A 12,017-nucleotide genomic window follows, 5' to 3' on the forward strand; every position below is an offset into this window, starting at 1 on the left:
TTCCTTCTCCATCACGAAATTGTCGGGCATGACAACGTGGTTGTTAACGTAAGATTTAATTCTCACTATCTGGTGTTTTTCACAATGTTTGTGTAAGAAAGACTTACCTCCTATTCCCTGTAAAAATTGTAATGGCTGAACTATAATCAAGAATACACTTTTACCAGAAACTCTTCGTCAACTTTGAGTATATTACTTCTGCAGCACAGCAGCTACTTATGCTGTTGATAAATGCATTAGTAATTGCTGATCAAATTGTTTTGAAGTCATAAGTAACTTAAAATTGTGTTGAAGGGGCTATTGGAAGCAGAAAATCAAACATTCAAACCAATTTCATGTTATATATACATCAACACTCCAATTGACTTCAATCAAACAAATACAAGATTTTTCAAAGAGATGATAAGCATCATCAGATAATCATCAATAATATTTCCCCAACACCCAAGCAAAAACGGAAACAGAAGAACAAGAAAACATCTCAATGTTTCCACTGTGCATGGTTAGTGTAATAAATACAGGAATGAAATGAGAAACTCAACGACTATAAAAGAGTTCTTGTTGCTGTTCCAATGTTCCATCCTCTTTCTTTTTCTCTTTGGCTTTGCTTCTGCTGAGTATCCTTTGCTACTGCTCTTCTAGCAGTGCCAAGAAACACTCTTTGGCCCATTCTCCCACGGCCCCCAATTGAGACTCTGAGCTTCTCCGTACCGACATTTACGCCTACTCTTCTAAGGGGTGGCTGCATTGGAGACTTCATGTGTATTTTCTTCTGAAGGCTTCTTCTTATTGCACTACTTAGCTTCTTACTTCTGTTTCTTTGATCTTTGGGACTATCACAAGGTATCTGTTCAGGCAAACATGTAATTTCAACTCCAGTATCTTCTACCTTATCAGCTTGAATTGGAGTCAATGGCAGAAAGGAGGGAGGTAACCGAGCTGCTCCTGGTAAACTTGGCAGTGGAATGAGAGAGTTGCGTCGTGGAGCTGGTGCAGCAGAAATCCTTTGAAAGGTTGGACAAAGAGAGACTCTACCTGTCTGCTTTGGCAACCGTAGTTGTTGTTCAGTTATCTCAGGATTATTTTCTTTATCCACTGAGCTACTGTTCTTGGCACATCCATCAGTGGGAAGTGGGCAAAAGGAGAATTCTTCGTTTTCATCAGAACAAGTGATGTTCACTTGGTCTTTGCTTTCAAATTGAGATGATTTAGGTGCGCCAAGTATTTTAGTTGCAAGTGGTGCTCTCACTGGTTCACAGTTATGCTCCTCTTGCTGTTGTTTCATTTCTTGTCGTTGCTGCTGCAGCTGTTCTGCTATTCTGGAGTCCACATGCTGCCGTGCTAGCTTTCTTTCCACCAATAGTTGCGATTCCAATTCTTTGATCTGCAAATTGTTCAACAATACTTAAGTATTTAAACCTAATGGATCATCTTTCGTCTTTGTTCCAGAAAATTTGTTGGCAAAGTGACCCTGAATGCTTCAAGAAACAATACATTTTGCAAATAAATGTCATGCAGCATATACCTTGTCTTGCAAGTTTCTGTTTTTCACATCTCTCTCCTTTATCTTTACCTCAAGACCATAGTTGGTATCCTCCAACTTCTTGACTTGAAATTCTTTACTCTTCAAATCTTGTCTCAGTTTTTCAGCCTTCATACATGAAATCAATAGTTCAAGGGAATGAGACGAATCAACAAAAACACAAAAATTGAGGTCAGATCTGAGAATATGCACATTCTGTGATTACCATTTGTTTGTATTTGAAGAGCTCACTCTTGTCGATTTGCTTCTTTGCAGGGCCCAGCTCTATTCCACAAACTCTACTAGCAAAATTTAACGAGCAAAGGGTCTCCGTCAAATCATTTTCATTGGGACTGATCTGCACAAACATCAATGTCTTTGAATCTCCCCCTGCAATTAATAAGTCAAAAAGTTTCAGTTTAAAACCAACGAAGAACTTAGAGCATTAAAAGGGCAAGCTGAAAGCCAATTCCATTACTGCAAAAGTAGATACATAAGCATATGGGCACATACCTAAAGAATCTTGAAGCAAGTGAGTGAGTTTGGAATTCCTACACGAAAATGGAAAGTAACAACCTTAGAAAGCTACATAGCAGATAGAATCGTACATTTGCACAGGGTTATATTACTTCCTATACCTGAAGGGAATATGCGGGCTTCTTGTTGCAAGAGCAGATATCACATCTCCAAGGGCAGAAAGTGATCTATTGATATTCTGAGTTTCTTTTAATCTTTCTCCCTGCACTTCTGTCTTAGCTATCCTCTCGCTTCCTGCCAAGTCAACCAGCCACAGCTTGCTTCTAGTGCATTCTCCATTAAGTAGGTTGTCTCCCTTCACCATTACACAGTATATGCTGCACCCAAAATATACATTTGTTTTCAGCACTAGTCGGCCTTCTTGATAGCACCAAGAGCACATTATGTAAGGTGCAAAGAGAAAGCTAACCAATGCGATCGGCTACTGTGTTCATTGGCATTAGTTGATCCCACAGCCCTACCATTACTGCCTGTCCGGAGGACTTCCCAGACCTCACTCACATTGTTCACATGAGCTTCAACTAATCCTGGAACATGATGTCCTCCCTCGCCTACTTGTTTTATCTCAAGCCTGTGTTTACTCCACATGTAAAGGGATTAATTCTAAATTGACTACAAGCTTACACAGAGCAATTCAATATAACAAAATATGAAATGGGAGATGGACATCAGCACATATGGAATATTCAAACTAAATAACATAAAGTTGTACATTAACAAAACATCTGTGAATTCTCTAAATGCTTCTCCTTATTTGTTTACTTGAAGAGAATAACTATTAAGAGGTATAATTACACTTATACTCTCTAAATTTAGATACATTTTATAAATAAGTTCCAGTTTCGAATAATTACACTACACGGGTAGTCAATATAATTTTCCAAAATTATCTGAAGAAATGTATATATAATTTTCCCTTAATAATATACAATGGTAATGAAGAAATTGGTTCTCGGCAAGGAGTGTAAAATATTTTTAACAAGCTTTTGGTCAATAACTTTTGGTTTCTACCAGAACATATCACTGATGTCAAACCTTGATAAACGAAGTAATTAATATAGTCCAAAGCTTTATATTCAACCTACCTCTTTGCACTCAAACCAGTCTGTGAATCTGAAACTAGTAAATCCCGTATCTGCTCATTATAGACCTCCAGAACACTCACTGATACTTCATATCGGAATGTGTTCTTTCGCTCCTCAATGATGTCAAATAGCTTCTCAAGAGTTCTATAGTTAACTCCACGGGCTTCATTTGTTCCCTCCATCGTAAAAGTTTTCCCAGTTCCGGTTTGCCCATAAGCAAATACGCAAACATTATATCCATCTAGAACTGAAACTGCCAGTGGAGCTGTTTCCTCAAAAACTTCAACTACACTCAGAGTAAAAACAAAAGTAACGTATTTAATTAGATGATGGCAACAATATGATCAACGAAAAACAGGGATCATATTCCACATACCTTGGTCGGCTTCTGGACTGAAAACAGCATCAAACTTAAATGTCTTCTTTGATATCCCATTTGATTTGACAATTAGTTCCCCATCCTTTGCAGCTTCAAAGTCAACTGCCACCGAAGCTCCTCCATCAATCTCTTCACTGTTCAAAGGCCGACAACGGCAAAATACTCTAATGTTTCCTGCAGGGAAAAAAAATTGTAATCAAATTGAGCACCTGTCAATTTAGAGCCTTATTCGATATAACATCATCAGAAGTCAAGCCCTTACCTTTTAGTTCCAAAACTTTGTTATAAAGTTCTTTCTTCTCCTTGTCTGCCTGGAGGAACTTCATTTTGACATCTTCATGTAATTGGACATGCTGATTCACTGCCAAGAAATACACACATATCAATCAAAACATAAGTAAACAGATACGAAGATTGACGATAAAAAAGGTGCAAAAGATTACTTGTAGTCTGAACAATTGATCTGACATCCTCCATCTCTGCAAGGTACTGCTTGAAGAGTGAAGCATCTTCTGAAAGCCTGATATGGTCCATCTTCATAATCTGTCATAAAAGAATTTTGAATTAAACAAAATTCTGGACCTGTTGGACTGGACAGATGCCACAACTCTCAGTGTACCTTCAACTTTCTTGTCAAGTCTCGTAGTGATGAAAACCATCTGCCCTTTTCTTTCACTTGGCCTTCAATTGCAAATGCTACAGAGTTGAAAATCAGCAAAAGGTGTAATTTTGTGTGTATACATAATCCTCATAATATATTACATGCAACCAGTAAGCTGATTTGCTTACCCAGTGATCCAACGTGCATTGATTTCCGCATAAGCTCATTTTGAAGTTCTTTCAAAGATGTCCAAGCTTCCTGACATTCTCTACTCTTGAGCTCATTTTCCCTCCTAAGCTCCTCCAACACCCTCTTTATGTCTGAGAGTTCTTTCTTCTGTAATGCATGTTCAATGCGCAGCCTATGTAATTCTCCATCACTGGAACAATTTTCAGCATCCTATCAAATATAAAAAAATCAAGTTAGTTGAGCCTGTTAGGGCTTGTGATCCTAATGTGGAAGTATTTGACTAGCTTGAAAGTATCAAGATACATTAGACAACTCGCTCCATGGCATGTTTGTGACTCCCAGTTCTTTGGATACTTTGACCTCTCCAGAACCTAAGATCAGTAAAGGAATGAATTTATCAGCAGCCAAGCAAAATTGTGCTAAGCAATTGAATTCTGAAAATAGTTAGAAACTGTTTTTGTGCTTACTCTCAGAAGAATCTTTTCTAACAAAAATGCCACTAACTATTGGGCTTCCAATCACCCCTTCAAATCTAATGAATAATGCCTTGTCCAGGTTGATGTAAGTTTTAAGATCAGATATCACCAGGGGCATATTTGCACCAACACGTGCATAAATATCCAAACAAGATATGACCTGCAAATTTAAACCCATTAGGGATATGTGCTCATATCATGTGCCACAACAAAATATGACTTGAACGTGACCTGTTAACACACACCTTTTGCTCTTGTAGGAAAACATCAAAGACTCTCATCCCTGGAGGACCTTCAGTGAACACAATCTCCGCGAAATGCAGCTCAACAATGTATGTCCCAGTCTCTAAATTCTGAAAGTAATAGGAAAAATCCCCAAATCGTGCACTCTGGTAAAGACTAACGCCTTCTCCATCCCCTAAAATGGAATCTTCCGTGTTTACAATATCTCCTCCATTGAAATTACTATCCTCTGAAAACTCTATCCCACCTTCAAACTGAACTCTCCTAGTGGATCCCACATTAATCCCAATAACAGTAGTAGAATGTTCTGCCAAATCCTCTTCAACTAATGGTGGTGCAACAAGCTCAAAAGAAGTTGTACATAAATCTCCCACCTTTTCAGCTGAGGCCTTAAACGAGTCCCTGATTTCAGACCCTTCAATCCCATTTTCTAACGAGACATCAATTCCTTCACCCATAAAAAATCGAGGTGATTCTTCATACCTTTGGTTAGTAATATCAGGTGAACCCACACATACTAAATCAGGCGACGTCAACGAAAATCCCAACATTGAATGACCTAAAACAACGAAAAGCATTTGTAATTTACCCAATCAGGATCATAGAGCTCATTTCATTCAAGATCAAACTTTCTTGAAATTCAAACAAAAACTACACTAGTCCAGAAAAGCCCATAATTTGGAACTTAGCTTTCATTCCGCACAGCAAAATCTCAGTGATAAGACATTAACAAATGTAAATCAAAACCATCCATAATCAAGAAACAGATTATCCAAAAAGAAACGCCAAATGTGGAACTAAACTCAATCTAAGAATAGGAATTCTGACAGATTACCATCAATCTTGGTGGGACTACAGTCATCTGGGTTTTCCATAATTGAAGTTTGAAATCTACACAAAGTCGGAAACTCGCCTGCCCATTTCAACGGAAAATCAAGAAATCAGAAAAACCCATTTGCCAATAACCAGAAAACTTAATCCTCAACATCTCTGTGCACATAAACGAGCTCTTGGATAACTTACAAGGAGTTTGACTATGAGCTTGACTTTGATCTTGTTGTTTCAGGCAAGAAACATCAGTTATAAGAAGTGGGTCATGCCATTCAAAATCTTCCATTGACAGAGGAACTGATTCTTTTTCAAGTTTTGAATGGGAAAAAAGAAGTTCAAAAAGATTAAAAAGGCACTTATTACACTGCTTCAATTCCAATAGAAAAGATACAAAAAAAAAAGGATCAAATGCTTTTTGGAAGATTACTACTCATTACAGAGAGTGGGATCAAAAGAAGAAAAATTCCTTCCGGAGGCCGTTAATTTCGTTGTACCGTTGTGGTGGAATGGAAGCCCTCGTTTTCAAATTTGAATTTTTGAACCGGGCTAGATATGGATCTCTAGATTAGGATTAGTTCATGTTTCGACCAATAAATTAGATTATTTGACATTTTGGTTCTTTAATTTTTTATGATAGTATTTTGGTCTTTTTTTTTTTTTAATTTTTTGCAGTTTTAATTCTTTTTTTCTATCGATGATAAGGATGATACTAGCGGAAAAATAACAGATTGTAAAAATTAAAATAATATAAAATCAAAATACTATCAAAAAGTTAAAGAACCAAAATACTAAATAATTAAATTACGGGACCAAAAATGCATTTAAACCCTTTAAATTAGTGTAGAATAATTATTGGACGCCAATCAGTGAACATATTTTTTTTTGTGTGTGTGTGTGTGTGTTAAATATATAAATACTTGAAGTACTTTATATAACAATTGTACAAAAGAGTAAACTTCGTATAATCGGTGGAATTCGAATTTATGATTTTATGGTTACAGTTTCTCAATGTAGTCGACTAAATTAGATTTTATTGGCTAATTTTTTTTTTGCTTATATAATAATGATGAAAATATTGATATTAATTGTTTATTACTCCTGTCATATTTGATTTTCTTTTTTTCTTTTTAAAAAAGTGAGATATTTTAAATCAGATTTTTTTCTTTTTTTGGTAAAAGTTTTAATCAGTGTCAAGAAGGAGAAAAATCATAACAAATTTATATTCTTAATTAATGAGTTGTGGAATAAGATAAATGAGTATAATTAAAGTTAGGTCCTTTTTCACTGCAAATTAAATACAACTCTTAAGTAATGGACATGAGCCAGTTAAAATTTTAGGGTTACTGGAAAACTTTTAACTTTACATTTGTGGATGGTCTTATAACAATTGTAGATTTGTTAGACGGTCGTTAATTTTAGGAAGATATTTATAATTTTTCAAATAACGAAAATGCATTTAGAATTATGACAAATTTTAGAGGAGCCCATCATAATTTATCCTAAAATGAAATATGCAAATTGGAATGTAATAGTAAAAACTAAAGTAGGAACAAAATAGTTATTGATAAATATTTGTGATAATGATACACTTTAAATTATGTACACATAACTATTCAAAATTATAAACATTTGAATAGTATCATATCATATTTATAGCACTTTATATGTGTGTGATTCATAACAACCAGTGTTTTTTAGGTTTGTCGTAATTATAAATACTTCCTAATTATTTTGAAAAATTACAATACCTTCTTGGAATTAACTGTGGTCTAATAAATACCGCTTACAATGGACTGTCATGAAAGGGGATTTGTTGGACGACCATTCTTTTTAGTAGGTATTTGTAGTTTTTTAAACAACGAAAAGATATTTATAATTATGAGGAACGTTGGGGGCCATTGTAATTTACCCTTAGAGAAAAAGAGAATTTCTAGAGAAAAACTGGAGCAGACACAAACCATATGTTTAGGAAAAATTAACATTTATTTAAGGCACTAATCAATTATGTGAATTTTGGATTATTTTTCTTTTTCTTTGTTTGGGTAATTCAAGAATGTTTGATGGTTAACTCTGAATGACTTAAGGACAATTTCCCTTTAATGAACTTGCTGCAGGTTGAGCATGCATAGATTTGGACAAACACCAAAACAAACAACCTTGGATAGCTTTTTCCTCCACATGAACTAGGTTATAACATGTAAGTTTGCAGTTAAAAATGTTCTTGCTTTATAAAAGATTCTTACAACTGATTTTGTCACTCGTGATTATGACAACTGAAGTTGGTTCCTTCGTATAATGATCAATGTAAAAACAAACGATCACCCATGAATTCATTTCGAGTTTGAGTTTTATAATGTCTTAAACATGCATTGAAAAATGTGACGAGTGTTTGATATTGTTTTTGAGGAGAACGAAACCTTATTTTCTAGACTGATTTTAATTAATTCTCCAATGACTACAACAAAATTCCTCGAAAACCTACTACACCTGACACCCCATGCAATCATGTTTTACCTAACAAAATCTTTCTTGTTTTCTCGAGCAAATCCGTACTATAAAACATGAATGTAGGAATGCAGTGTAATTTTTCAAAATTGATGGACCTTTTTTGCAAATTAATATTAAACTTGAGAAGTATAACAGTTCAATTATCTCAATTGTTGTTTGTTCCCAGCTATAGTTTTCTACATTGTCTTGCACAACTGCTCACCGATGCAGAAGACCTCTTACCTGCAGGAACGGCACTACGACACTTGATAGTATTATTAATACATTGCCAAAATAAATAAATGCATGCTGCTTTCTTGTTGCAAGGCTGCCCGACGTCGTGTCGCCGTGTGTGTGGTTCTATTGAAGATCGTGCAGCGGACAAAAATGACATTTTGATAAATTCACAACAAAACAGAACTTGGTCCCCCTCCATTGGATAAGTTCTTGAGTTCTGAGATCATGATGACCACATCTTAATGGCTCTATGGTTTATTCCCATATGAAAATTCATATGTAATTGAGATATTCTTTCTATCTTATAATTCTTGCATGGTGAACATTATGGGACTGGCTTAGTACTTAATTCATGTTGATCGGGAAAAACTGCATAGTATTTTTCATTTTATTAGTTACGGAATTTTCATTAATGATTTCATAAGTTACATATACTCTCATTCTTACTCCTTTCATAAAATTCTATTAGTATTTTAATAGAAATGGTGTGGGTCGTAACTCTTCGGCTTCTGAATATAAGTCACGTGTTGAGCACGTGCCTTTTTCATAAAAAATATTAATAGAATATGATAAACGGGCTAAAAATAAAATTTTGTAACTCATGAGGCTATTAACGAGAATCATGTAGCTAATGGGATGACTAAGGATAAATTTGCAATTTTACAATGTTTTAGGAGCTTTGCTGTATAAATAGTTGATGCAGGCAGCAAACTTGAGGAACCATTAGTTATAGCCGTAAGAGCATTCTTCCGACTAACTTATTTTTGCACGCATGCTGTAATTTATCTTACAATTCCCTAACATTCAGGTGAAAGCTGAAGCCAATCAAGATTGTGAAACACTAAAACAAAAATCTTATCAAGAATTTGGTCCCCTTGTCAGAAAACTAAATATATGTGCAGGAGAGACAGGTGTGTGATCACTATTTTCCCCTCTCTGTGTAATAACATTAACTCCATGCATCCATTCATTACAACGTCGTAAGAATCAGGTTAATTTGAGCCTGACTTCTACCATAGTCCATATATATGACCTCCACACTTCTCTATGTACATCAACTTCTCAAAGTTAATTTCCTCCATCTTTGCTCCTTCTTGATTCAGCCATATCCTCCATTCCAATCCCACATGATGGCCAAAATTCCAAAACTGAGGTTCACAACAGAAGTAGCTCCACCCAAGTTCATCTCAGTCGCGAAGCCTCCGTTGATCAAAATATTGGACACCATTGATGAGGACAAGGCTTATGCATCAGCCGCCTCATCGTCTTTCAACAAATTAGTGGTTGATCGGGAGAGATACAGTCGTGAAGTCTCCCCGTTCGAGTGATCTCCATAGCCCTGCAAGTGTACATACAGCAGTATTTCGACATGCGATAATGGGCTGTGATTATGAGATTCAAGAATCACCTCTCACCACTATGTTTTTATCAGGGGTGAAGGAGCTGTAGTTTAACTTGTCTGTCGTTTTTGTTTGTTCGGAATGTGTAATAAGTGCTGTGTGTGTCTGAATAAAGTCTGTTCGTGCAATTTAGAAGCTAATATGGCAGCAACAGTCGGGAGCTCGGATTAGATCTTTTATCGCAATTCTATTCCATTTAACGTATATAGACATCTTTTAATGTAATGCTTATAAGTACTCATTTCAGCATTACATTACTACTAACCAAATGAGAGATGTCTCTGAGATAAACATTTTGTACAGAAAAGGTATGACGTATGTAGATAAAACAGGCTTAACTGCCAAAAATCTGGAAACATAAAAAAGTGCAAAAGTAGGGCAGGATCTACGTGTTTTTTTAACAAATCATAGTCGATTAATACTATCTATAGATAAATTAGGCAACATTTCATCTATACAATTGGATAAATCTATAAATATCCAACCACGCAAGATACGCATTAATACACTATTACCATTTTTTGCCCCACTCGACTACTTTACTAATTTGACTGTCAGAGAGGTTTCGCAGAGGTCATACTAACCCTTGTTTTTTATTTGATTTTTCAGGCAGTTCTTACAGCATTTGGCTAGCGCAACCTCAACCCCTGAGCGTGGTTTCTTCAAACTGTTGTTATCATCATCTTCCCCAATTTCACCAAGAAATGATAGATCAAGGGCCAAGATCTCTCAAGCTTAAATGCTAGATGCATTCAATGTATAGTTTTCCTAGTAGACTATTAAAGCTGTATTCCTTCTGATGGACTTCTTCAATTTATATCTGTTTTCAGAAGAAAGATCAAGATCAGTTGGGGAATTCCATTTCTGTGAACGACTACAAACCGTTTATGCAATCAATGATGTCTAGCTCAAGTGGTAAAACCGAGACCTCATTTTCTTGAAATTCAAAATTTTGAGTATCAGTAGTTAAGTGATGTTTAGATGCTTCACAGTTGTGATTATTAGGATTAAATGCAATTTTCGTCCTCTAACTATAACCCAATCCCATTTTAGTTCTTTATCTATCTAGGGTTTGAATTTGGTCCTCTATGTAATTAAATTGCTCAATTTTAGTCCTATTTTGGCCGGAAAAAAATCAAGGCTGCCGGAAATTTACACGTGGCTCCTACGTGGACATTTAAATTGGGGCTGAGATCTTATTGGTTGAGATTTAAATGACTTGGCAATTTTCGAATTTAAAAAAAAAAAATTACATGGCCGCCTTGAAAACACATTCTGCCGCTGTTTTCTCCTCCGTCACGCCGACCCACAGTTGCGAACTGGTACCGTTAGATTCGCCTGCTCATTGCGGTTCTAATGGTACTAGTTTCAACAATTTTCATCAACTAGGCGAAAAGATACATCCACTTGAAGCTCTCGATCGTCGTCGCTGCGAAACCATATTCCGCCGCCGTTTTCTCCGCCGTCACGCCGACCCACGGTCGCGGACTGGTACCGTTGGATTCGCCTGCTCATTGTGGTTCTAATGGTACTAGTTTCACCAATTTTCATCAACTAGGCGAAAAGATACATCCACTTGAAGCTCTCGATCGTCGTCCGCCGCAAAACCACATTCCGCCGCCATTTTTCTCCGTCGCCACGCCGACCCACGGTCGCGGACCACCACTGTTGGCTTCCTCTCTCGTCGTTGCGAGTTGTTTGAGACCAGTCCCGTCGTTTTTCATCAACTGTATGCAAAGATCTTGCAATTTTCATCTTCTCGCCGTCGTCCGTCGCGCCGCCGTCCGACGACTGTTTGCTGAGTGTTTGGCCATGTAATTTTTTTTTTTAAATTCGAAAATTGCCAAGTCATTTAAATCTCAATCAATGATCCCAACCCCAATTTAAATGTTCACGTAGGAGCCATGTGTAAATTTCCGACGGCCTTGGTTTTTTTTCGGCCAAAATAGGACTAAAATTGAGCAATTTAATTACATAAAGGACCAAATTCAAACCCTAGATAAATAAAGGACTAAAATGATATTGGACTA

General features: G+C 36.3%; 1 protein-coding gene across 1 annotated transcript; it reads right to left on the bottom strand.

The window, feature by feature from the left end:
* Positions 1 to 300: 300 nt before the first annotated feature.
* LOC105165496 (Di-glucose binding protein with Kinesin motor domain-containing protein) lies at positions 301 to 6,400 on the bottom strand. The gene is made up of 17 exons (XM_011084524.3): positions 6,056 to 6,400; positions 5,868 to 5,945; positions 5,035 to 5,591; positions 4,781 to 4,949; positions 4,617 to 4,684; positions 4,313 to 4,523; positions 4,143 to 4,219; positions 3,967 to 4,066; positions 3,786 to 3,884; positions 3,521 to 3,697; positions 3,145 to 3,430; positions 2,469 to 2,630; positions 2,161 to 2,376; positions 2,036 to 2,073; positions 1,749 to 1,912; positions 1,526 to 1,651; positions 301 to 1,384 (listed from the first exon to the last, which is right to left on the bottom strand). Exons 1-17 carry the CDS (start codon positions 6,147 to 6,149, stop codon positions 545 to 547), a joined length of 3,462 nt encoding a protein of 1,153 aa, XP_011082826.1. The 5' UTR covers positions 6,150 to 6,400; the 3' UTR covers positions 301 to 544.
* Between the last annotated feature and the right edge of the window lie 5,617 nt (positions 6,401 to 12,017).

The sequence above is a fragment of the Sesamum indicum genome, linkage group LG12 (assembly GCF_026168435.1).
Source record: "Sesamum indicum cultivar Baizhima isolate 11 linkage group LG12, ASM2616843v1, whole genome shotgun sequence".
In the NCBI taxonomy this organism is placed as follows: Eukaryota; Viridiplantae; Streptophyta; class Magnoliopsida; order Lamiales; family Pedaliaceae; genus Sesamum; species Sesamum indicum.

Coding starts and splice junctions, on each gene's coding strand:
- LOC105165496 (XM_011084524.3), bottom strand. CDS start 6,149: ATGGAAGATTTTGAATGGCATGACCCACTTCTTATAACTGATGTTTCT. Junction 4,067..4,142: donor ACTTGACAAGAAAGTTGAAG/GTACACTGAGAG, acceptor CTTTTATGACAG/ATTATGAAGATGGACCATAT. Junction 3,885..3,966: donor ATCAATTGTTCAGACTACAA/GTAATCTTTTGC, acceptor ATTTCTTGGCAG/TGAATCAGCATGTCCAATTA.